The sequence below is a fragment of the Silurus aristotelis genome (assembly GCF_946808225.1).
Source record: "Silurus aristotelis genome assembly, chromosome: 18".
Taxonomy (NCBI): domain Eukaryota; kingdom Metazoa; phylum Chordata; class Actinopteri; order Siluriformes; family Siluridae; genus Silurus; species Silurus aristotelis.
In genome coordinates, this window is record NC_139591.1 from 12,762,059 (window position 1) to 12,789,797 (window position 27,739).

At 40.4% G+C, this 27,739-nt stretch overlaps 1 protein-coding gene across 6 annotated transcripts in view; it reads left to right on the top strand.

Annotated features, from left to right (window-relative positions):
- ttc28 (tetratricopeptide repeat domain 28) overlaps positions 1-27,739 on the top strand; it is a 235,723-nt gene that overhangs the window by 89,003 nt on the left and 118,981 nt on the right. The window contains exon 1 of one of the 6 annotated variants that reach the window (XM_083569232.1): positions 8,533-9,503. The exons of 4 other annotated variants lie outside the window; for them this stretch is intronic. In XM_083569232.1, coding sequence (XP_083425358.1) covers positions 9,477-9,503 — 27 coding nt within the window. In that variant the 5' untranslated portion in view covers positions 8,533-9,476. Of the gene's footprint in view, positions 1-8,532; positions 9,504-27,739 lie in introns of those variants that run through there. One more of the 6 variants, XM_083569233.1, reaches the window with a different exon arrangement.

Here is a 27,739-nt window from a genome sequence, read left to right on the forward strand (position 1 = left end):
GCCTGGGCCTAAATGTGCTGAACAAACCGTTACGCTCGGACTGAAATCCTGAGGGAACATGGGGGAAAAAAACTTCAGCAAAGATACATTTGCTTCCCAGTAGCAGCCAGGAACAGCACATTGTTCAGCCGTTTTTTCCTTACACCTTCTGCTTCAGTGGCTAATACTACTCACTATACAACATGTACACACACTCCTTGCTATACCACAGTATGACCAAGCAGGTCACACTGACAAATGCTGGTCAGGCATAAATGTGTTTATGGTAGGGACGTTATAATCGTGTAAAATACCCGGTAGCTTTTTTTTTTGTCTCTAAATTGATTTGGAAGGGTTTGATGCATTTTTAGTACGTAAAATTGTGTGGTGTTAGAATACATTTTATGAATTTTTTTTGTGAAACATCAGACCTACTAATTTATTCACAACATAACAAAGATACGCAGATAACGAGCCACCTCTGTGATTTGCAACATGAAACACCCCCACTATGTTCTTTGTAAAAAAAAAATAAAAAAAATAAAACAAGATGCAATAAGTGTCAGGGATTCACCCTGCCACGCCCCCCTCTGTAGCTGTCAGGGATTCACCCTGCCACGCCCCCGTCTGTAGCTGTCAGAGATCCACCCTGCCACGCCCCCCTCGATAGCAGTCACGCTGCTTCCCAAGATTACCGACAGCTGTGAAAGATGAAAGATCAGACTACATAAACTCACGTTCTTGAGTCACAGGCTGTCGGTCGTTATATTGTCAAGCTGGACAATCGCGTGGCTGCTCGAACGCCGGCTGTATATGCGAATTCCACTTCCGACTTGGATTACTCATTGCCGAAGGCTTTATGGATTTTGCTTGGGACATTCGAACTCATAGCGAACAACGCGTATCGAGCGGATGTCTTTGTTTGTTGTTTTCAACGGCTTATGAGTGTTTTTGTGTTGTACGGTTGTTGAAATAAAAGGACAATGATCGGACTATATCGGCTTCCGCGTCTGCAGCCTGACAATAAGGTCTGCCTGATTTACTAATATTATTATCATTTCAAATCTTGTCATTAATCTACTATTCATTTCCTGCTGTGGTTGACCATTTAAGATGCTAAAAAACGTTTCCATAGTGGTTTTGCAAGTTGCCAGGTTATTCATTTGAACAGGAGCAGGCATAAGTTGATTGAACAGGTATGAGCATATGTATTTGTTGGCTTGGAAACAATACTGACTACAACTGCTCAAACATCTGCCAGATCCAGGATTGTGTCAAAATGTCAGCAGTCAATGTAAAGCAGTTGTTCATGTATGAAGAATGGGACCCGGGCGAGGTTGCAGACTTACTTTTGTGAATACGGTGCAGAATCAATAGCAGAGTCACTAGCGATCTTCTAACGATGTATAAACATTGAACTTTTCCAGATGTACCTAAAGATTCATAATTATTTTCCTTCCAACAGTTTTTACACTACTGGGTTTTTTAGTTTGTGATTTAACAAACTAGTATCACAATGTATTAACAATAGAGTATTCCTTTAATTAAGGGCATCTAAGCATTCATTTCTTTACTGTTGGCTCATGCTGATAGATACGGCCGTGTGAAAATGAAAGTACACCCTCTTCGAATTCTACAGTTTTATTATTTTTTTCAGGACATGATCAGGTATAAAAATTAGTTAAACCTTAGATGAGCAAGAACATCTGACGTGCCATTATTTATTTTTTTGCAAAAACTGTCAAAATTGAGAATCCATGTGTGAAAAACTAAATGCACCATATTAATCAGTAGCTTGTAAAACCACCTTTAGCAGCAATACCATAATGTAATTGTGTTCTATATGACTTCATCAGTTTCTTACATCTCAGTTTCTCACATCTCTCAATGTTGCTTCAGATCATTGAGGCTGGCAGCCATTTGTTTATGCACATCTCTCCTTTAAGGTAGAGCATTTCAGTCTGGTTGAGGTCTGGACTTTGAGCCATTGCTACACTTTATTTTGTTTCTTTTCCAGCCATTCTGTTGTGTTGCATGACCCAATTTTGGCCAAGCTTTTAGTGTAAGACAGATGGCCTCACATTTGATTCTAGAATACTTTGGAATGCAGAAGAGGTTATGGCCAACTTAATGACTGCAAGATGCCCAGGTTCTGTTGTGGCAAAATAAGGCCTTCACCACCATGCTTGGCAGTTGGTATGAGGAGTTTGTGCTGATAGGCTGTGTTTGGTTTTCGGCAAACGTGGTGCTGAATAGCGTCAAACATCTTCACTTTGGTCTCGTCCAAAGGACATTGTTTCAGAAGTCTTTTGGTTTGTTCAGATGCAACTTTGCAAACCTAAGCTGTGCTGCCATGTTCTTTTTAGACAAAAGAGGCTTTTTTCCTGGCAACCTGTCCAAACAAACCATACTTGTTCAGTATTTTTCTAATTGTACAGTCATGAACTTTCATATTTAACTTGCTGAGGCCTGTAGCATCTGAGACGCTGCTCTTTGTTTCTTTCTTGTCTTTCTCTTCAGCATTGTGTTAACACACACCCCAATGTTCCAGACCAGCAAATTGATAAAACTTCAGCTTTTATAGAGGTTGTCTCGCTTGCTAATGATCGATTGATCAAGTGCATTTAATTAGCAGCATCTGGCTGCTACTCAGGCATTTAATTCCTTCAGAAGGGTGTACTTAGTTTATTTTTGTAAAAAAAAATAAAGACAGTGTAATCTGTCATGCGGTGTTGTTCATCTGAGGTTGTATTTACTTAATTCTAAATCAGATAAGGACCAGATGATGTTTATCATATATATATATATATATATATATATATATATATATATATATATATATATATATATATAAAATTAATTCCAAAAATGTGACATTTGGACTGTCCAGTTCTTATTAAACTTGAGTATTGATTACTTAATGTCATGTATAGCCAACATCATTTGATAAGTAGCTGATTTTTCCACGGTACATTAGGCATAAGCTATTTGTTGGCGGAATATTGTGGAATTTATTGAAATGATGCCGAACTTTAATTGTATCCAAATGGAAAATGGCAAAAGTTTGACTCACTGCAGTTCGGTGAGTAATTGATCATTTCCATATCCCTATTTGGCTGGCACTCTTATGTAACGCATTTAGCATTTACACAGGATACAGTCGAGCAGTTGTGGATTTTAGGGTTCTCAAAGGTGCTCAAGGGCCCAACCGTGGCAGCCGGGCAATGCTGAGATTTCAGCTCGCAACCTCCCAATCAGTAGCCCAGAGCCTTAACCGCTGAGCCACCGCTTCCCCTCTAATGACAGTGGGAGTGTTGGACTCTGCCGCAGGAATCGCTGTGTGTAAGCCATTGTCTAAGCTCCAAGTTGAACACCAGAATAGGCAACATCTTGGAAGTCATGAGGCTTGAGGATTGTCTCCAAATTCTCCTAGTCACACCCTCATGCACTATGTCTTCTCCTAGACAATGGGCCTCATTTATAACGAAAGCAGAGCATTTATATATGAAATTCATTATTATATTATTCATGCAAATCTAGTTTGTTTAGAAACATTTTTGTATCATACAAGAGCTCATGTGGCAGAGGTTTATTACTGTGAACCAAAATCCAGTTAGAAAAATCAGGCCCGGAATTATTAACTAATTAATAAATAGGACACCAAGGTGCAGACATTTTAGTAGATTTAATGATAGATTTCATTAAATCTTACCATTTGAGACACAACTTTTAATTTGATTCATTACATTTTTTAGTTTTTTGCTTCTGGGTTTATGCAAATGTTTTTAAAAACAAGTTAAACTAGCCACCGAATTACAAAAAAAGTAACAAGGCCCTATAAAGCGTTTATGTCCATTTGGTAACTGAAACGCTGCAGTGGCTGAGCTGCAGTACTGGAACTTTGAGTGCACACCATGTTTAGGTATCATTAGTCCATTTTGTGGCTTTCAGCTTTTTGAGAGACATTTCATTAAACTTACAAAACCTAAAAAAAAAAAAAACAACAAAAAAAAAACTTAACATCGAAAATGACAAGTAAATGACAAAGTCTTTTGCAGAGTAAGAAGCGAAAGTAATTTTGACTTGTCAATGTAAATATATATCATAAAAACCTGAAAATGTAAATATCTGTAGATGAATAACAGAACAGTTCAATTAAATAGGAAAAAAAAGGGGGGGGGGGGGGGGATAAAATGTTATGACATCAAAACGAAATATACCGTATTTTCCGGACTATAAGCCGCTACTTTTTTTCCACGCTTTGAACCCTGCGGCTTAAACAACGAAGCGGCTAATTTATGGATTTTTCCCGGTTTCACAAGCTTCAAGCCAAAAAACTAAGCCCTAAATTAATAGACCAATGAAATTGCTGAACGGGTTCAGGTGACCCAATGAAATTCTTTACATTAAATCAGATGCGCTCCCACTGAATCGGGCCGCACCACATAAATATGGATGAGGTTATCCTGACGTTTGACCTGCCGCTCACTCGGACTGTCAACAGTACTCAGGTGTTCATGTGATGCTTACAGAACATCTTGAATTCTTTGGGAGACTGACATGAAGTTTTTTAAAGTCATTTTCTGGTATATTATACCAGGCTTCTTTCAGTACTTTCCAGAATTTTTTATTTTTTTTTTATTTAGCTGATTCCATACTCCCCTCTATAATATTCAGGTATGGACTCTGTGGAGGCGAGACCATAACTATCGTGTTTTATCGGCTTTTTTTCTCTCCAAATATGATTTCGCCTCATTAGCAGTATGCTTGAGATCATTATCATGCTGAGAAATAATAAAAACACTCCCAGTCAGGCACTTTCCAGAAAGAATAATGAAATGAGGCAGCAGGACCAGATGGCATCCCAGGTCGGGTTCTAAAAGCTTGCGCTGACCAACTAGCACCGGTGTTCACTGAGATATTCAACCTCTCCCTGGAACAGTCTGTTGTCCCCTCATGCTTTAAACAGTCCACCATTGTTCCTGTCCTGAAGAAGCCCCAGCCGGCCTGCCTAAACGACTACCTGGCTACCTGTAACCCTGACCTCAGAAGTGCTTTGAAAGACTGGTCTGAGACTTTATTACTGCATCACTACCAGACACACTGGATCCATTGCTTATCTTCTTCACACAACAATGAGCCACCTGGACTATAGAAAAGGAAATTATGCAACAATGCTGTTTGTGGACTACAGTTCAGCATTCAACACCGTAATTCCCTCCATGCTCACCTCTAAATTGGAGGTCCTGGGAAAAACATGGACACTTTAAGGTCAATCACACTAAATCACTTTCATTTGTACTGTTAAAATCAGCCATATGCACCCATCCCCGTCTAGAATTCATGTATATACATATATTTTCTATACTTTATACTTTTTTTATTTGACTTAATTTTTTATCCTTATATTCTATTCCTTTTTTCATGCTTAAATGTTGGACAGTCGTATAAGGCATATTACTGAACTTGAACTTGATATTGAACATGAATTAAAACCTGTTTGTACTTTTTAGCATTCATGATTCTATTAATTAATAAAATATTACTACCACCGCTGTCAGAAATGCAGCCCCAAACCAGGACACACCCTCCACCATGTTTCACTGAAAGCTGCAAGCACTATACTGACATATTGTCGATTATTTTACCCAAAAATCTCAAACTTGGATTCGTCACTCCATAATACTCTTTTCCACTGATCTTCATTCCAATCTTTGTGAGCTTTAGCACGTATTAAAATCATTCCTTATCAAGCTTCTTTAGACTGTAGAAGTAGAAGCCAATGTAACTGGCAGATGCTGATCCGGAGACTTGCTGGAATTCCTCCTGTCCCCAAAAAACAAACTTTGAGAAGCTGATCATCAGATTTAGTAATTTTGGCCTTCCAGTCCTTTATTCATCTTTGACCTCTTCTTCTTCTTCTTTCGGCTTCTCTCATTATGGGTCGCCATAGCGGATTATCCGTCTCCATGCCCCCCTGTTTTTTACATCTGCCTCTTTCACCCCAGCCACCTGCATGTCTTCCCTTACCACATCCATAAACCTCCTCTTAGGCCTTTCTGTTTTCCTCCCTCCTGGTAGCTCCATCCTCAAAATTCTCCTACCGATATACGTCAGGTCCATCCTCTGTACATGTCCAAACCATCTCAATCTCGCCCCTTACCTTGTGTCCAAAATGTCCTACATGGGCTGTCCCTCTAATAAACTCATTTCTAATCCAACGAAAATCTCAGCATCTTCAGCTCTGCTACCTCCAGCTCCACCTCTGTCTTTTAGTCAGTGCCACTGTCTCTAAACCAAACAACATCGCAGGTCTCACCACAGTCCTATAAACTTTCTCTTTCACTCTTGTAGATACTCTTCTATTATAAATTTTTCCTGCCACTCTTCTTCACCCACTCCACCCTGCCTGCACTCTTTTCTTTACTTCTTTAACACACTCTCCATTACTTTTTACTGTTGACCCCAGATACCTGAACTCCTCCACCTTCTCCACCTCTTCTCCCTGCAACTGCACCACTCCACTGCCCTTCCTATGCTTTCTTCTAAAAATCCACAAACACACAATGCAATTCCTTCTGACCTTCACTATACTTCTCCATCAACATTCTCAAAACAAATAATGCGTCTGTACTGCTCTTCCTCGGCATGAAACAGATGGTCTTCTCTTCTCTCAGCCTGGCTTCCACTACTCTTTCCCAAAACTTCATGGTGTGACTGATCAACTTTATTCCACTGTTGTTATTGCAGGTCTGCGCATCTTCCTTATTCTGAAAAACCAGTACCAGCACACTCCTTCTCCATTCCTCAGGCATCCTTTCACCTTCCAAAATTTATTTAGTCAAACAATCTGGATTAAAACTCCACTGCCATCTCTCCTAAACATCTCCACACTTCAACCGGTATTTCATTTGATCCAACCGACTTTCTACTTTACATCCTCTTAAAAGCTGCTCTCACGTCCTCCTTACTAATCCTATCCACTTCCTGATTTACCATCTCCATATCGGTATAAATCCTTTTCTCCTTCCTTAGTGTTCAACTTTTCATACAGCTCCTCATATGCCTTTTCTTTGACTTACGCCACATCCCTCTTCACCTGCTGCCGCATCTACTTGTACTCCTGCCTACTTTTCTCATCACTCTGTCAATCTAAATTCTGTTTTGCCAACCTCTTTCTCCTTGTGCTTTTCTGCACTTCCTCATTCCACCACCACGTCTCTTTGTCTTCCTTTCTATTTCCAGGTGTCACACCGAGTAACCTTCTAGCTGTCTCCCTCATCACTTCTGCAGTAGTTGCCCAATTATCCAGCACCTCTTCACCACTACCGAGCCCCTGTCTGAACTCATCCCTGAACCTCACACTATAGTCTTCCTCTTTCAGTTTCCACCATCTTATTCTTCTTTAATTCCTCACTCTCCCAAAACCATCCTACAGACCCCCATTCGATGCTGTCTAGCTACACTGTCCTCTGCCAACACTTTACAATCTCCTTCAGGTTGCATCTCCTGCATAGAACATAGTCCACCAGTTTGCACCTTCCTCCACTCTTATACGTCACCCTATGATCCTAATTCTTCTTAAAATAAGTATTTACCACTGCCATTTCCTTTTAGCAAAATCTACCACTTTTCGCCCCTCCACATTCCTCTCCTTAAGGCCATAACCAAAACATCACCTACTCATCACTTCTGTTCCCTTCACCAACATGCCCATTACAGTCTGCCCCAATCACCAAATGTTCTTTCCTAGGTCCACCATCTACCACTTCATCTAACACTCCAGAATTTTTGCTTCTCCTCCATCTCACAACCCACTGATGAGATTTATCATCACCTCTTCAACTTTCAGCTTCACAGTCATCACAGAAACTCTCTTCACCTCCACTACACTCTTATTGTACTCTTCCTTCAGAATCACCCCTACACCATTTCTCTTTCCACCCACACCATGATAGAACAGTTTAAACCCACCTCCAATGTTCCTGGTCTTACTCTCTTTCACTTGATCTCCTGAACACATAACATATCTACCTTTCTCCTCTCCATCATATCAGCTACTTCTCTCCCTTTACCAGTCATAGTACCAACATACACATACACATGTATGTGTATGTGATGAATAAAATTAGATTTAATTTGAACATATAACGTACCAACCCGAACCTCCACTTTCCTACACTTCTCCCTTTCTTGCCGTCTTTGTAGACGTTTTCCTCCTCTCCTTTTTCCACTTTGGCCAACAGTAGTGCAATTTCCACTGGTACCATAATACCTGTGGCGGGCCTCGATCCGGTATGAATTATATATATATATATATATATATATATATATATATATATATATATATATATATATATATATATATATATATACACACACACACACACACACACACACACACACAAACTCTGGGAGCTGTTTTGGGCAGGCATCGTGTTCAGTTAAACGAATGTGTTTTTTGGGGTAGACTCGTGTGTGTGTGTGTGTGTGTGTGTGTGTGTGTGTGTGTGTGTGTGTGAGTGAGAGAGAGAGAGAGAGAGAGAGAGAGAGAGAGAGAGGAAGGGGCGGCGCTATGACCCAGCGGACTCCTCCTCTCCCTCCCGGTCTCTTTGGCCGAGCTGAGCACAGCGCTATCGAGCGGAAAGGAACTCATTACTGTCCTCAAGTCCACTTCGTGGCTGTTTACGGAGTGTCTTTCTAACTGAAAATATCAGCTCCAATTTAAAGGATTTATCTTATTGACTTTTTTCACTCCCCTCCTCCGTCTTTCTCAGTTTCTCTTCTTCCTTGTCACTTCCACTCCCGTTATTTTTTACCCTTTTTTCCCCTCCCGTCCTTCTTTGGATCTTATGGAATTACGCATCATCTCTGGAATCCGATCTGAACACGGACTGCTGTTTTCTCGGGACATTTTCCTCCTCAAAGTGCTGTCGTTTAAAAACCAACTCCTTTTTCTTCTCTTCCAGTTGGACATATTTGAGATCTTACAGTCTGGGCGTTAAAAGTGCCATTTTGCGCGCATGAAAATAGAGACAGTGAGACAGTGAGACAGTTCATCATTCAAGAAAAAAGACGGAAAGTTTCAGTGTAGGTAAAAAAAAAAAAAGCCCCCAAAATAGATAGATAAATAAATAAATATCTGCTGTATGGTGGAGACTTGGGGAGCTGCACGTCTCGGTACACAGTCTTGTAGGTTGGGTGAAGGGGAATCTCGCATCCCTGCTTCCGATCACACTGCAGATTTACTGCGCTTCCGGGAAAACAGAGGAAAAGTTCACCGGGGTTTTTGTAATATTTTTTTTTTTTGGCGCTGGATTAAAAGGCTGCAGCGGCGCATTCCCCTGTTTTCCTCTGCGAAAAAAATAAAAAAATGCTGCACTACTGAAGAAAAGTGAAGAAGCACTACTATGAGTTGTGTGCGCGTTGAAACTAACACCGATCTTCTCTCCTCTGCTTGCGTGATGTTTTGATGCTGCACATTTTCGGTTACAAATATGATGAAATGGCAGCCCCGGAAGAAGGTGAGTTTTATTTTCATGGCGTGTTTTATCACCTTACGCGCAATGTTATTTCTGCTACGCTCAGAAGGGTTGTGCCTGACAGATTTAGGTTCCTCGACTCGTAAGAAACTTGCACCGAAAACGCGCCGTGCGTGCCAACGGGTTTTACGCATGTGGCGCAAATTTACGCATGGAGGCGGACTGGCACCAGATACACATCCGGTACTAAGTGATGTTTTTTTTTTTAAATTAGTATTATTGCTGTCATTCTGAGTAGATCTCAATAATCTGTACAATCATGTGTTTAAAACTAGATGATCTGGGGGTCTGGATGTCTGGTTCACGTTGTACAGTTCTGACTTTAAACTTTCATTATCCGTGCAGTCAAAGATGCACACAGCGGATATTATAGTACTTATTCATCACAGCATCCACACAATCCAACAATCCAGTTACCCTACATATTTCTTCGATTTTTATTTCTTCACATGCGCCACGGTGTGAACATCAACGCCTGTAAGTCAGAACATGCCGCAATGCCTTTAAGATGCCTTCAAGATGCCTTCAGTCGTCCTCTGATTACAAGCATAAAAGCATTCCTCTGGCTTTAGACTCAAAAGTCTTGACTCTGAAGCTTGTAGTTCTCCTTTGTTCCACATGGGGGCAAGAATGAAGTCTATTCATTGTCCTGCCTGGAAAAAAAAAATCCGTGTTTGTGCTTTTTCCTTTTTTTTCTTTTTTTTTTTTTTTTTGGGAAATGCATCTTAATTTGTTTTCTTTGTGTTTATTAATTGGAGAAAACATCAGGTTTTTGAATTCATCAGGATTTGAATGGATTTCAGTAAAAAAAAAAAAAAAAGAAAAACCCATTGAATTTGCAAACAACCACAACAAAAAAGAAATTGCACACATCGGGAGTGAGTCATCCTCATGCAGCTGTGATGCACCTTCTCAAAGAAAGAAATCTGTAACCATTCTGGAGTATTATTACAAACTGATAAAAAAAAGCGCAGTTGGAGAGCCCCAGAACACACACACACACACACACACACACACACACACATGCGTTTTGGGAAATTGTCATTCAGAACACCACCCATGGCTTCGAGGGACACGATAAAAGCGAGGGAATGATAATAATTCCCTAGCAAACGACGGCCTCTGTTAAATCTCGGCAGGTGTCAGATTGCATTCTTTGTCAGAAGCTCTTGATTACGGTTTCCACCATTTCCTCAGCGCGCAGGGCCTGTAGCTGATCAAAGCACCACAGGTTTCACTCGGCTGCAAATGTTTTGCTTCTGAAGCAATCGTAAGTCACTTATTGTTGATTCTTCCCCAGGACACGGGAAGGATGCTTTTGAAAATGTTTGGAATGTCTGGTCTTACAGCTCCTGACAAGGACACGCTCGTGCTGTCTATAATATTGTTTTGAGAGCGCTAGTATTATTGTGTCCGCAGCATGTGCATGTGTGTGTGTGTGTGTGTGTGTGTGTGTGTGTGTGTGGCAGAGGAACTCTTCAGAGGAAGAATCTGAAAGCAAGGCCTGTCAAGCCAAGGTTTGGCGAGACTCTGTGCGGTCCTGGCCAGCCACGAGCATTCCTTGCAGAGCTGGCCTCACACATTTCCTTCAGTGTTTCCACTGAAATTGTCACTCCAAAAGGATGCAGTGCTCATTGGTACATTCTCATCTTGGTGAAGGAAGTAGGTTCTGTGGTGGGTCCGACACCGTTCCAGGAGTTTTATTTAACACTTTAAGGATTTTCTTAATCCAAGTCTGAAGACATTCCGTTAAAGTATTACGAAGCAACTTATTTTATCCCTCTGTCAAAACTGAAGGGGAGAAGATTTCTCAACAGTTTGACCCTTATGATTACTTGGAAAGAACCACAAACTCAAAGAGCTGCATCTTCAAACACGACTGTGTCACACAGCAAGATGTAGATCAGTGTAAGATCTCCATGTGTTGAAAGGCCTCTGTTTCAGTGCGTGTTGCGATCCATTATCCCACCTCCTCAGGCTTAACACTCAATAAAAGCCACAGCCTGACTCTAATCCAGCGCTCTTTTAGTGTGGTTTTAAAAGTTTTCACTCGTGGCGTTATCTGCCCTGTCACTTTTAAATTATTCAGCGTGGACAAGCATGCACCAGAATCTTAAGTGCAACTCTGAGTGCTAGTCTCTGATTTTCCCATTACTCCCAATTATCACTTTGATGAGGAAACAACGTTATCTCAGCCCTTCATTCTTTCTCTAAATTTTCTCTGAAAGTTAGATCTTCAGTCCGAGTAGACATGGTTTTAACCAATCAGTGTGGCTTTCCTGCCGCTGAAAGCGTGAATCCTCTGCGTGTTCTCCGAGCGGATCGATACAGGTGGCGATAAACACGCAGAGTGTTTGCCCGAAACCCCGGGCGCCTCCTCCGCTCCTAAATGGATTACACTAATATGCTCGAAGGCACTTCATATTTTTATACGCTGATAGCGTTCTGGGGAGTAGCCGATTTTGTTCAACGCTGGATTATGAGGATTATTACATTCTCTTCTTGCTTTTCCACCTCAGCAGATCAGTCTCACTATCCATCCTACACAAGCGGTGACTTATAGGAAGGCCGTACCCCAGAGGTTAGTTATTACAGAGTGCTGGGCTGGAGACATCATGCAATGAGTCATGATGTCAGAGATGCTGAGTCAGGGTTGCAGGCCAGAAAAGCACGTGAGATGCATGATTTTTACTGGTGCTGATTTGAAGATAAATACATCCGGAACAAGAAGTTTCCCATGTGGAGTCAATGAAAAAAAAAATCCATCTCACTAAAAATCTTAAGGGTTTAAAGCCTTTCTATTACATTTTTTTTTTTGACGGGTCACTTATAAGCTCATTAAAATCTCAACCCAGCTCTGATTGTGGTAGTCAAGATAAAAGGGATAATCACTCCTCCGGTGTCCTTACAGAGGCGTGTTTTTCTCCGTTTGTCTAATAAACGATATTGCCGCAGACCTGATTTCGCAGGGACTTCAGTGGAGTGGGCTTAACCCTTATCTGCAGCGATATTGCTTCTGTGCTAACCTTATTTGGTAGCTCTTAACCTCTAAGCAGCTTCAGGGCCTTATCTCCATTTGATTTCTGCTTTATTTATTCGATCTATGAGCAGAGGCTATCTTTCTTCTGGCATTTTATCCATCACCGGGAACGGCTCGGACTGTTGGCTTGACAACAAAACACTTTGCAGTGGAGAGAGGACCTCGACGAATCCATGATGACAAACACACGTTGTCTTTGTGCGAAAAAAAAAAAAAAGTGTGTCCCTTCCCTTCAGGTCCAATCTCGGACCTCCTGCTGCACACGTTTACGATGCGAAGGGACGAAGAGTCACGAATAGCGGAAGGGAAGACGAAGTGCTCCGTAACACATAAAGGAACCCATGTTAGCGCTCTAGTGTATGGTGTGAAGGTGCTCTGTCACGCCCAGTAAAACGGAAGAGGGAGCATGTTGCGAGCTGGCTGGATGATTAACGGTAAGGAGTAGGTGCACCTGCTGTGTTCTCTGACAGGCCGGCATATTTACAGCCTTCCGCTTTGTGTGGAATTGAGCTGAATCAAACTTTCAAGGCAGGTGGCCAGCAGTGTCTGAGAGAGTCTCTCTCTCTCTCTCTCTCTCTCTCTCTCTCTCTCTCTCTCTCTCTCTCTCTCTCTCTCTCTCTCTCTCTTGTATCTGAAGAGCTAATGCAGTAGAGGAAGTAGTGGATGGAAGTTATGAGGAAGACTGGCAGTGGTCCCTTCTGATCTTACGTTTGCAACACAAAGACAAGGTGCCTGCTCAGGGAGTTTTAATAACGCTGATTGAATTCACAAACACAATTTAATATATCTGCACACCATTTTCCTCATGAAAGCTTGTGGCTGCAGGACTGGAATCATCCGCCTACTTTGGGCACTGTTGCTGTCCCAATTGGGTTGAGAGAACAGGTGTGCATCAGGACCGGGCTTCAGTGGAGACGCAAAGGCAGAAAAAAGTCGTGCAGGATGGAGTGGAAGCAATGGGGACAAATAAAAACCGTAATTGTGTAATCAGTACCGGCCTAGAGTGGGTCAAATTAGGCGGCTCGCTTGTTTATTTTGGGGCACTGAGTTAGGAAAAGAAGTTGTTAGTATTCCTGGGCAGGTTGTAGGATTGTCCTCGAAAACGTTATTATCAGCCTCACAGATGGTATGCATTAGGAGACCTGGTAACTATCACACATAGGCACTCCGAGCTTGTGAGTACGGTCATCAAAGGGTTAATATTTAAGACTTTTGCGACACCTGGTTATATTATTATGCCTCGTGTACTTTCCTTACACCAAAAGTGGAAATGCAGTTGTTTACTATTAAATAGTTTGTTTATAGCGATATTTTAAGACGGAAAATTGCTATCGTCTTATTTCGGACAGACCTAGCATGTATAAGCAACATTTTATAATGCCATGAATAGAATCCTGTCCACATCTCTAGTATAAACTCTAGTATAAACGCATGCGATGCACTTTTAGAGCCAGGACGCACACACAATGCTGACATTTCTGTGGGTAATGATTTAGCTTTTTATTCAGTTTGTCTTTAGGCCACTTTAAATCCAAGTATTTAGATCACCTTTATAGCTGTGGATACACTACATATCTTACTCCACTGACTCCTATTCAATGCAGTAAAATTGACAGATGACAGAGAGAGACAGAAACCTGAAGCTCGGGGTGATGAAGTTCAACTTTGTGTATTTGTATCACGCGAAGACGAGTGTTTGACAGGAGATGATACGTCACCGCGTGACCTTTTCAGAAAATATGAGATGAAGAAACGATAATTATAGCAGTGTCGCAGCGAAGTATTTTATACAACACAGCTTTAAAATAAAGAGATAAATACAATGTTTAAAAGAGTATGTGAAAGGCTATTCTGACTGCAATGATTCATTTATTTTCATTGTTGCCAGTCTTGTTGCTGTAATCCTGTTGTTTTGCTTTTTAAAAACATGCATCATTCTAAATGACTTGGCGCCCAGTTTGAGCTAATAGGAAAATAGCGTTTTTTGGGATGCTATTTCCCTGTTAACGTATTCAGTGCAACACAGAAAATTAGCTCCTTGATGTGTTGGAGGTTTACCGCCGCGAGAACTCATCTCTGCCAAGCACCCAACCATCTAATATGACCAATAATGCTTTTGATTGAAACCTATTTACACAATTTTGCTTTTTACCCCAGGCGGGCAGATGAGTTAATTAGTTGGATGCGGTAGATATGGTGCGTGCATGGATATGTGTGTGTGTGTTTGTGTGTGTGTGTGTGTGTGTGTGTGTGTGTTTGTGTGTGTGTGTGTGTGTGTGTGTGTGAAAACGCTGTACTGGCATTACCAGAAGGGGATGGGTCTTATGTTCCACCTTGTAGCTATTCAGTGCTGATGGTATGATTGTTGTGTGTGTGTGTGTCTCAGTCTCAGACCGGCACGGCTGTTCCCCAGGCCCAGAGGTATTAGAAAAAGCAGTCGGTTGAGCAAACATGCAGGCTCAATACACAGCGTATTTCCCTGTGCGTTGAGGTGGAAAAACAGCTCAAATACACTGGGCCCTTGGATCTACTCGAGCAGGAGCCCCTTGTGTTCTCTCCCCTCAAAAGAAAGTAAAGCAAAGGCAGGCAGAAATGAAAAGAAAAGGAAAGCGTGTGTCTGAAAACAAGGGCTGGCCCAGAAACCTGTGATGAGGATTCTCACCTACTGTTCTGCAGCTTAATGGCATGATTGCTTTTTTTTTTCTTCTTAGGATAATGCCTGATGCTGAGTCTTTGTCAGCATGTGTCTTTTAACTGCCTGCCTTTCATCAGAATACTCTGTATAAATAATGAGCTTCATCACTGTCTGCCTGAGCGGTGTGTGTACCTGTCGTTAGACGTCTGAGTGTCTGCCCTCGTATACCAGTAGGTCGTTATATGAGTGAGACTGGTTTTGTGTGCCTGCATGTGCTTGCAACATACAGTCAACTCTAGAATATAGCATCATAAATGATTAACGCTTTCACTGAACGAAAACAGCAGCTTGTTCAAGTGAGCATACTATATAGATTTTTCCCTTTAACACAATTATATTTTCCAGCATAACTTTTTTTTGTTTGTTTTATATTAATCAATCCATGACTAATATTGAACCACCTCATCATGCAGCCTTTTTTTATTTCTAAGAATATTTACACATTATGTATTTCTTTTCCAAACTTACAGCACAAAGTTCAAGGCACACAATAGTATCGAATGTGTTTGGATGTGGTAGCATCAAATTAACCCTTTTCTTGAACTAGAAGACTCAAACCTGCTCCAGCATGACAGTGTCCTTCAAAGCAAACTCCATGAAGATATGGTTTACATGGGCTAGATTTAAAGATTTTTAGATCGAACACATTAAAGATGATCTCCAAAATCTAATAAAACATCTTCCAGAAGAGTGGAAGAGTAAATGGGCATACAATAATGAATTGGATGTTTAAATAGCATCTAAATCTTATGGTCAGGTGTCCACAAACTCCGCTCCATATAGTGTATATTTTCTTAACATATTAGTTCAGACTGCAGGTTTCAGTACAGTTTAAATCTGGAGACTGAGATGGTCATTACCAAACAATGACTTTGTAAATGCTGATTTGCATGTAATTACAATCTTGTTAATAGCTACTGCATCTAAACCTGGCCTTACTGTCCGGCCTGAGGCAACCATAACTCTAAGCTCAAATTCTGTAAAAATGCAAGCAACTGGTTTGAAGTATGTGTCTAGTGTCTAGTAAAGCTTCCATTACAAAAACACGAGGTTTAAATGAAATAGTGATGTGTGATGAGTTGAAGTAGAGAATTTATTTTAAACTTATCTCACCTGCTTCTTCAAGTTCTGCATTATTAATTGGTCCAAGATCCTCTACAAGTCTCAACAAGCTTGTTAGACATTTCAGAAAGATCACTGATGTTATGCTCTCCAGAGAACACTTCACTAAACGTTTGTGAGCTAGCCTGCAATATACCATCATCCTATCAGTCCCACGTGACGATTGTGGCTTTGGAGGAGGGGAGGGGTTTTGGTCAACATGTTTTCTATAGAATATAATTGCGATTCTGAGTGCTATCATCACCCTCTCTAATCCAAGCATTATCAGGTTTTTAGTACAAATACTACGATATGCTGCATTTGTTTTATTTGTTTAATATGTATATCTGCTATGGGGTGTAACAGTACACTAAATTTACGGTTCGGTACGTACCTCGGTTTTTAAGTGAGGGTTCGGTTAAATTTCGGAACGTTTAGGGGGAAGAAATGCAAAACATAAAATTGCATACGATTTGTGAACAGCAGATTACATTTTCAAAACTAATTTCAATAAAATACCTGTTTAGATAAATAATATTTAAGATAATATTTTAAAATATTTTATTAAAATAAACTAGAATCAATCAAATTAATGCAATACAATTTTATTATATTGATAAAATTGAGTAATCAATTAAATTGGCACACATTCAATTGGTTAAATAAAATTCAATAAATAAAAAAATGTAATAAAGTAGTTTATATTTTTTAGACCCTATTTGGCTAATACAGGTGTGGGTGTGTGTATGTGTGTGTGTGTTTGGTTTACATTTAATATTTAAACCTGAAGCTAAATATCTAAAACTATGATCAAATGAACTGTTCTGCTTATTTCAGCATACTTGAACAAATGTCTTCATTTCTTCCATCCTACATTCATTCACTCCCTGGATATGGGGAATTGTTAGAATCTTCTCCTTTTAAGATACATTTTTAAAGCTGAACATGCTAAAACGCTAAAGAATCTCTAGCGCTAGCATTAGCTGCTAGCCACTTCCTGGGTTCTTTAGTGTTTTCATGCATACGCAAAATAAATCTTATTTCCAGGATATGAAGTGAGTAGCCACAGTGACACTGCGTTAACTCTAGTTTCTTTTTTTATACCACTGGCATTGTTGTGTATGTTTTCAAGCTTAATAATAATAGTTTTTTTTTTGTGCGAGGTGGAGACTAAACAATCTTGCGGTCGGCCACTTAATACGTTCCTAAAGGAAATCGGATTTTAACCATGTACCGCATGTAAAAAAAGGATTGAATTCCGTACCGAACTAAAAACCTAGTACCAAAAAATGTACATACATACACCCCTAGTATCTGCTAAGAAATCCGGAGATATCTGTACCCAGCGCTGTGTTTGCTAACATGATGGAGTTTTAGATATTTGTGTTATGCTAGTGCACACATCTCAATCTCGAGTATTTTTATTCAAAATCCATATTCATTCATTATTGTATTTATTTGTTCCTTTTCATTAAACACTTTGACCTGGTCAGGATCAGAGTGGATCTGGGAACACTGGTTCGGAGGTTGTCTGACCCCCTTATTTGTGACAGTGCGACCATGTGTTTTGACAGGTGCACATCGCACCGCTGAGTTTCTTGCCGTGCGAGATTGAGCAGTAAACACTCCAGTCACATTTTGCACCGTGATTAATCAGGCATGTCTTTCTGGACAGAATGAACTGTGTAGGTCAGGCTTTTGTGTGGAGCAGTTATCTGTCAGACTGCACCAGTCACTGCTTTCCTGCTCTGTAGACAAGTGGGTCTGCTGTGTAAATCGACGTCCGGCATAGAGAAACAGTGGCACAGTTCTAGGCAGCTGTTTAGTCCATACGGACATCTGATAGCGCTTGTGCTTGCTGACTTTTTGACCCGGACAGCCCTTTTGTGCGTGTAGAGGATTGTGGGCTGGTGTGATCATGAAATATGCAGACAGTCTGTGCTTTCAGGACATGAAATATGCAGCTGGCTCAGTAGATGAGTGAAAATGACATTTAGGGGATTTGACATATACAAAATGTTGTAATATTCAGATATTCAGTGCACATCATTGTATTATACCAGTGGTAAGTACTACTGTAACAGGTGAACAGTTCAATCAGAAACATTGTTGGTTTATTTTCCTGGTAACAGGATTCAGAACTATTTATTTCTTGAATTACGCTGTGGCATTACGCTGTCTTTTTTTCCACCTCCCATTTCATTCATCTTTAAAACGAATCTTCATGGAACAGCGTATTGTCCAGTTCACTTGGAATTTCCATCTTAGAGATAACACTTTGCGGTTCACGTTGTCATTTACTTACGTATGCACCAGGCTTGTAATTTAATGGCAGGGTAAAGGAAATGGAACTGGGGAAATACAATAGAAACAGATACTATTTTTGTGAATAGTAGTGCGAGAAGAAATAAACATGACCTACATGCATTTATACAGTAGAAAAGAGTAGTTATTTCATAGTAGTGTTTGTATAGCGATATAAACAGTAGGTATTGTCACAAAGCAATAACATTCTCGTATAGATTCGGTTCGCTAATGAACGCGCCAGAGGCGATAGTGGCGAAGTGAGAGAAAAAAAACCCGACACGACGCAACATAAAGAAGCAACTTTTTGAAAGAAAGCAGATTGGAAAGGAAACCTATATGTTTCTGGTGACACTGAAGAGTTGGATTAGAAATCAATCATACTCCTTTACACACGTATGTATAGTACAAAAGGATGTTTAATACGAGCACCTAATCATTTTTATGATTGCAGCAGCAGTTCTTATGTGTAGGTTTACAACATCTATCTGAGATTCACTGAAGAAAGGGTAAGACTTGGACATTAAGTAAAATTGGAAAAAAGTATATTTACAACAGCAAAAGTGAGTCAGGTGCAGAAGGATGAATCAGGCAGGGTCCCGAGGGCAAACTGTGCCATAACTATAGAAGTGTTGTGCAGAGATGTCAAAAGTACACACAACGTTCACTCAAGTAGAAGTACAGATAATCATGATTTAAAAGATTCTGGTAAAAGTTTAAGTAACCGACTACACGTTTCAACTTAACTTAAAGTAAAGAAGTTTGGGCTCTGGCATGTACTTAATTAAAAAGTATCCATTACTACGAACTGTTTTAGTGTTATGCTGATAACTGGACCTTACATCATATTCATATATTAATACAAAAGAATAAAAAATCTACTTAAGTACAGTAACGAAGTATTTGGTTCCGTGATCAATCACTAGCAACATAAGAAATTAGCCTTGTGGTAAGGAAAATTATTTTTAATAGTATAACCTAAGGCTGGACAGATATAATACTTGGGATCTTCAGGTCAATTTGCAGATGGATTCTGGACTTTTTCATCAATTGACCAATCACATTGGTCATCTCAACTCTCATCCTGATCACTGGTGTCCCACAGGGCTGTGTGTTGAGCCCACCACTTTTTTTTACCAATGACTATGTTCCTCTGTATAATGTACATGAGTTGGAGTGGATGATCTTGAGTGGCCTGACCTCACACTTTTGGGATGAATTGGAACCCTGACTGCATCTCAAGCCTCCTCAACCTACATCAGTACCTGACTTTACTAATGCGCTTGTAGCTGAATGAGCAAAAATCTCCTTAAGATCACCCAAAAATCTAGTGGAACATTTTCCCAGAAGAGTGGAGGTTATTGTACTGGAAAATAGGGGATTAAATATTAAGTGGGATGTTTAAAAAGCACATACAAATCAGGTATCCACAGGTTCAGGTGTTCACAAACTTTCTAGTGTATATCTTTGTAGCTCTGGTAGAACTTACAGTTACCGGTAAGTTTTCTTATATTGTGCAGTTCGAACAAGTTATCTTGTATTATACTAGATGCCATGGTACGTGCCATGTTCTTAATACGCTTGTGTCAAATAGACTGGCCCTTCACTTTCCTTATGCAGCATACAGGAAAACTTTTCACAAGGCTTGTAATCATCATTGTCGTCATCATTAACTTTATATGCAGGGCTTTTTTTTCTACCCCAGTTTGACGTGTATACTTAAATCAGAATAATAAATTTAGCTCTTCAGACGTGTGTGGGAATGGAAGTGTTAGGGTAGAGGTGGCACCACCCACACAGCAAGTCTTTCATGTGTGCATGTAAGTGGCCCCTTTGAACTCCTTTAAAATACTGCGAGCAGCAAAGCAAAGCAAGAATCACGACCGCTCGCATCTCTGCGCAGTCCTCCTTCACTCTTACACTCGCTCGCCTTCTCGCTCGTTCTCTCAGACACAGCACTCTCACTTTTCATCAAAGTGCCCACCCGTCTTCGCCCCTTGGAGCTATATCCAGTTTTTTTCCCTTTTTTTTTCAGGTGAGAAACAATGAAAAAATAAAAAGGCCATAGGGGCTTTCCGTCTTCCACATCTCACATTGGACTTTAATGCAATTTGTTTCCATTTTCAGCACTTTCCTCGCACCCTTACTTACCACCAACTGTCTCTTCTCTGCAAGATGCTGCCTCGTGCTATTTTGTTGCATGAGTGCTTGTGTGCGGTGCACACGTTCATGAGCACTCGAGAATAAGCTCTGAATGGAGGCTTTCCAATTCTTCTATGCTACCAAGGTGTGAAACACTCAATCTCTGCATGCTTCATGTGTTGACTTGGCAGAAAAGAAATATATTCATGATTTGGAGAGGTTTCCCGGCGAGCTGTCTAGCTTCTCGCCCTGATTTACCTCCGACCAATCAGTGAAAAAAAGAGTCTGATTCCGCCCTTAGCAAAGCCAGAGATTATTCCGAACTGGTTTCTCCATGCTTTTCAGTAAGGGCTTGCTTTATTTACCAGAATCTTTCCTCGAATTAAAATATAGACATTGCCAATAAAAAACAAAAAGTGCTGTTTATTTTTGTATGAGATTTTCGGTAAAAGAGCATCACAAGCGCTGCTGTTATAGCCGTTGACACTCGGGAATGCTTTCATTATATAACGCATTCTGCTCTTTCAGGAAGCAGTTATTGTGAAGAAGAGGTTTTCCAATTACTTATTTCTCACTTAAGCGGAGGTATTTCATTACAATTCAAACTTGATTTAAAAAATAAAAAGATGGTTGTCCAGTCAGATCTCCTCAGCATGGTTGCGTGTTGTAGTCTTGAGAATCATAGGCAAAGGCTGAGTAAGGAGAAATGCTGATCTGGCACAATTGAGTTTGAAAGCAGGGTAGTTTTTTAAATGGCGAAAATAATATTGTTGCACAACAAATATTTTTTGCTGGGGTTTGGTTGTTTTGTGGCCTTGGAAAAAAATATACAATACAGCAGGCATCTTGGGATGGGTTTGAACCAGAGTCTATTAAGAGGCAGAAAATACTGTATTGTTAGTGATCACATTCATTCCCAAAATAAAGAATTTATATTCCGGACAAGTTTATAGAGTTCCTGGGTTCAGGATCAATAGACACAAATATATATATATATTTTTAGTATTTTTTCCTGTTTTTGTAAATGTATTGCATTCATTGTTGTTTCCCTTTTATAAACTGTGTTACTGCCATATCGGGCTGTGACTGTGAAATTTCCCACGTGGGCAATAAAGAACTGAACTGAACTGAACTGAACTACAGTTGCATTCAAAAAGGTGTTTTGTCCCAAATCGGATACTTGCATACAAAATTGTGCTCCATTTCTTTCTGGACACTAAAAAAAGAAATACGTTGTGTCCCCGTAACCCATTTTGAAAGCACTTTTCATACTGGAAAATCTTCAGTGTGAGCATGAGATATGTGGCTGTTGTTTGAGGTTTAATTGCTTTCATTATGTCCTTAAATTATTAATGCTCCTCAGAAAGTGTCTCTACATTTATAGTTACACTTCAATTTTTGAGGGTTGCTTTTTTTTTTTATGGCGCTAAAAATAATACAAATCAACAAGAATGTAAACTACTCCAGGATGGTTTGAGGCTGAAAATCATTCTTATAAACCTTTGTAATTTTAGAGTTTGGGATCACAGGGCTACGCGAGTTCAAATTGGGTGGTTCCATGAAATTTCGGAGTAAGAACAGGAGCTTTGAGGATGGATTGGACTGTAGTTAATGTCAACATATTGCTACATTGATTCAGGACTACATTTCGCTTCTGATCATCATCACTGTACCCGGCAACATCGTATATCTGCTATAAATGGACATTCGGTGCAACCCAGATGAGGATGGGTTCCCACTTGAGTCTGGTTTCTCTCAAGGTTTCTTCCTTATGCCATCTCGGGGAGTTTTTCCTTGCTACATTCACCACCGGCTCGCTTATCAGGGACAAACTTACACTTATAAAGAACATATTTATTTTATAATAATCACCACATTATCTGTGTAAAGCTGTTTTAAGACAATTTCATTGTTAAAATTGCTATACAAATGAAAATGAATTTAATTGAAATTCTCTGAAGATGTTCTTGACCCTTGGTGTGCGTTTAAGGCTTTTGAGGTATGGAATAGATGTAAATAAAGCAAAAAATATCAAGGGAAGACTCGTCCTTTCTTGTAAAGAGAATAGGTTATGTGAGCGGTTTTATTATAAAGATTTACAATGTAACTCAGTTAAGTAGAACATTCATACGCTTCCATATACACTATATGGAAATACAATGTATTGGGACACCTGACTTTTCCAGTTATTTGTTTTTTATTCCCCAAACCCAAATTTGGAGGCACACAAATGTATTGGATGTCTTTGAATGTGAAAGAATAAAATATTCTCTTCACTTGAACTAGGAGACTGCATGACAATAACTCTGTGCACAAAGCAAACTCCAGAAAGATACATGGGTTGGAGTGGAAGATCTTGAGTAGCCTGTTATAAAGCTCTGACTTCAACCCTACTGAACACCATGGATGAATTTAAACATTGACTGCAGCTCAGCCCTCCTCACCCTACATCAGTACCTGACTTTAATAACACCCTGGTAGATGAATGAGCGCCAATCTCCACAAGCACACCCCAAAATCTAGTGAAAACTCTTCCCAGAAGAGTGAAGGTTATAATAACAGCGGATGGGGATTGCATGTAGAATGAGATGTTCTAAAAGCACATACAAATCTTCTGGTCAGGTGTCCACAGTCTTTTTTTCATATAGTGTTTATACCTAATGATGTGGGGTTTTTTTTTCAGTCGTTCTGTTTTTATGCCTATTCACTTTTTTTGTGGCTCATTCTTTCTGTTTCTTTCCTGGCAACACAAATAAATCCTGCTCTCAAAGGGCTCATAAAAAAAAAAAAAAAAGGACCAGACTGGAAAGAGAACGATAGAGCCAAAGAGGGTAGCATACTAGGGGAAAAGAGAAACGTGTCGGCTATACATCCAGGCACATCCCCAGTCTGCGAGCTTCTACTTTTTTATAACTCTTATTCTAGAAACATCCTAAAGGCTAGCACCAAGAATCTCTTCTGTATGTTCACCCGGTGAAGCTCATCTCAGTCATATGTTCCCAACATAATCTTCTCCAGCAGTTAGACGGGTCCTATTTCAGATTAGCATCACGAGGCCAGGTGGAAAATAGGAGCTCTTAAAATAATAGACTGCTGTGCTTACAATTTCCTCAGCCTAGCACTTTCCATGGCCTTGAAAAGTCTGCACTATCCCAGTTAGAATAAACATTTTTCTGACATATTGAAGGCCAGAGAAGCCTGCACGAGGTTTGTATTGGTGTTGGTCTTCTACAGATCTTCACATCAATGGCTGCTGCCACTGTAGCTGTTAGCCCTGGTTTGGCGGCTCCATATGCTTCTGGACCTCTGGGGCAGCTGTAGTGGAAAGAATTGTGGTGTTTAACTAACTGTTAGGAACAGACTGTTCTGTTTGTTAATTCCAGGTGGTTCTGATAAAGTGTTTTTTAAACTTATAAACTTATGGTGGCCAGTTTTTGTACATCTCTATGTACATCTGTTGGATGGTTCTGTCACGGTCTACACTTTTTCTCTTTTTGAGATCCAGAAACAAACGTTCAGCGTTTTTCTGATCCCTCTTTCCGTCTTCAACTCCCTTCGAATGTGCGTTCCTGCATTCTGTCTTTCTCTCGGTTTCAGACAGCGTCTGACTCCTTCAGACTCGATAAGCAATCACGGCTGGTGGATATGACACTTGTTTTTTGTGCGCTGTCTGCCGTCAGCCTTATCAGGAAAAAAAATCCCCTTCCCTCCTCCAGACAGTTCCCAATTTGCCTCTTCATCTCCACCCTCTGTTACAGACAACATTGTTTCCCTTATAGATACCCACTCAAGCTTTGCAAAAACGTGCCTTCACTTCCACTAATTGCCTTCTTGAGGTAGCTCATTGCTTACTGATATGCCCTATTCGTTGCTGTGTATCGCCGGATGTCTTAAGTTGGTTTTCTGTTTGCCGAATTAGTGTCAGAATGATCTCATTTGAAAGCTCAGGCCCTCTCTCATTAATATGATCCTGCGTCCCTCCCGGGGGGTTACAACTAAAGAAGGGGATTGGCTTCTTCCTGAAACCCGATTAGAATGCTGTTCCAGTTAATCAAGTCTGAGCTCCATTTTTATCCTCTTCTTTTAAAAATCACTTTTGTGTAATGTAATTATGCCGTGTCGTTTCTCTGCAGCGTTAAGAAATTGAATTTTGACCATCCCATCAGCTTTGTCTCTCGAACAAAGCAGCATTTTAGGATGTGTTGAATCGCTCACTAAACTGTGTTGATATAGCGCACAATACACTACAGTTACAGTATGTGTGAGAGTAGAAAAACGAGTATATATATATATATATATATATATATATATATATATATATATATATATATATATATATATATATATATATATATATATATATATATGTGATACACACGGAGCGGTAAACCGTAATTATCTTTTTAAATCTTCATGACTGTTGAAGGCTTCAAATGTCCTCATTTGCTGCAAATATTGGGATATTTCCATGGCTCAGTCACAGCATCCTAATTTCCTTAGCTATCTCAGTGGAGACAGCGAGCTGAGGTTAGAATGGGGCCGTGCAGACTGACCTCATTTCATGGAACTGTGTTTGGAAAGAAGGGTTTAGGACAGAATATTGCTTTATATTACTTGCCGTGTGAGAGCCGTGTGTAACTTGCAGTAAACTGTATTCATTCCAAAAGAGAAGAGCTTTAATTCGCTTTAAATAAAGCATTCGCTCCGGCCAGATAGAAATAACGTGTGAACTGACAGCAGAGAAATGTAATTCTGCCTCCTTTATCATTTTCTCGAATCAATCCTTGGCTCTCTTGTCTCTTACTCGTCCCCAGGGACGACGCTGTTGGGTTGGTAAAGCGGTTTCTTATCTGTATAGTGGTTTTTAAAATTAGTTTATTTTTTCATCTTAGATTAAATGTTTAGATTGCAGAGGAGGAAAACTGGCGCTTCAGCCGCGAAGAATATCACAATAAAAATCCCTCCGAGGCTCAGCAGGAGAGAAGGACAGACTGTCCCGCAGCACCTTGTGTAATCGCACGACGCGTTGTTGACACCACGTTACACTTTTGCGACATTTCGGCTGAAATTGTGTTCCATTTTTGATGTGCGCTTTGTCTCTGTCGAGTTTGGTGTCTTTCCCTGTGTGCCCTCTAACCAAGGTCTGTGCGGTAGGTGTCCCAGTTTCTGCCACTTTCGAATTTAGAGCATAGCTCACTTTACAGCCAGGCAGCTGGAACACACTTGACATGGGAACGCTGCTTAGGTACACGTGTCTAACCACTGTGTGGCTTTGGAAGCTTCGTAGACGTTTAAATGCTCATCATAATTTCATCAAAGACGTTCCTTGACAGCAGAACGAATCATTAAGTGGGCATGTTTGGAGGAAGTTGTTGACTTTAGCTATCTAGTGTGTTATAAATTTGGATGAATGGAAGTGGATGTGAAGTGTGTGCTGTATGCCTGCGCTTGCGGGCGCCACTCAGACGGGGTCTTGTCATTGAAATTTGGCAACATTCGCAGACTCGGGGAGGAACGAGTTGTTTTAACGACATGCTGGCTTCAAGATTTGTTCTCACCATCTGCTTGATTTCTTGCACATCTCGTTTTGTCTGGAAGATGCCATGGGTCTTGCGAGTCAGAAAATTATTCGAGTCTTTTCATACCCTGATCTGTCTGAGAGCTTACTGTGAAACATGACCCATCTCATATTGGCTCTTTAGTTTAAAAATGGACAGTGTCCCCAGACAGTATGGACTGTCTGGATATGTGGTCTTGGACTTTGAAACAGGTGGGCCAGTTCAGAAATTTAAGCAGCAATGAATTTTGAACGCTCTCATGAATCCTAAAATTGAGGCTTACCGAAGGTGTGCATTTATCCAGTGAGGTGTTTCTACAACATTTACTCTGCATTGTTCTTCTGGCTCTCCAGACTGAAGGAGATGAAGACCTGAACTTATAAGACTTTCAGCTCCAAATTCCTTCCTTTGTTGTATAATCCCGTGTGTGATCTATATAAGTTAAATATAAGTTTAAATTCTAAGTTAAATGTCTATAAAGTCAAAATTTAATTATAAGTTTAACTTATATAGACATATAACTAATATAAATTATATGTAGGCTAGATGACACCATGGTTGCTATTTATAATGCAAACTGAAAATCCGACATCTCATTACATCATGATGAAACCCAAACTTGTCATCATAAGGCCAGGTAAACAGTTCTGAATGTTTCCATAGTCACCAAACCCTCAACAGACCGCACGTCTCCCATGCCATTTGCAGTGTATGGTGGAATTTTTTGAACCAAACCATAAAAAGTACCGCATTAAAGGCGGCCGACCACAGCGGCACCGCCATCTTTCAAGTGGGGCCTGTCGAGAAAGAGGTGGACGTGTAATTAAGGGGTGGGTGGATGGATTTAGGAGATGCGAAACGGCGATATTTACTCACTCCGTTTGCGACCTTGGGTGGAACCGACCTTGTGGTTCAGGAGTCACGGCAGCTGGGCAGTGGGTGGAGAGGAAATGCACTGTGGTTCTTCCAGCCCTAGCTGCGCCAAGCATATTCCCACGAGTACCTTGGTGTTACGATCTGTTTACACGGCTAGAGAGATTTCTTTAAGTGGCAAACACTTTTTTTTTCTTTTTTTTTTTCTCCAAAGTGGTCTTTGGGGTACAGTGCGATAGTGACATCTGAGAGCATTAGACAAATCGGAAACAAGAGACAGGATTTCACATCGCTCAGTGATCGAGAAACAATGCGTTTTGATTAATGGTGCAGATGATGTTCAAGAACTCTGTTACTTGATGTCACTCTGTGTGTACTATGTACCAGCATTGACCCTGATTGATTGCTTTGAAGCCCTTTAATTCAGGGCTGTACTGCAGTTTCCCCTTCAGGATTGAATGGGTAATTACACTGAATACAAGAAATTGGCTGTGACTCCTTCAGG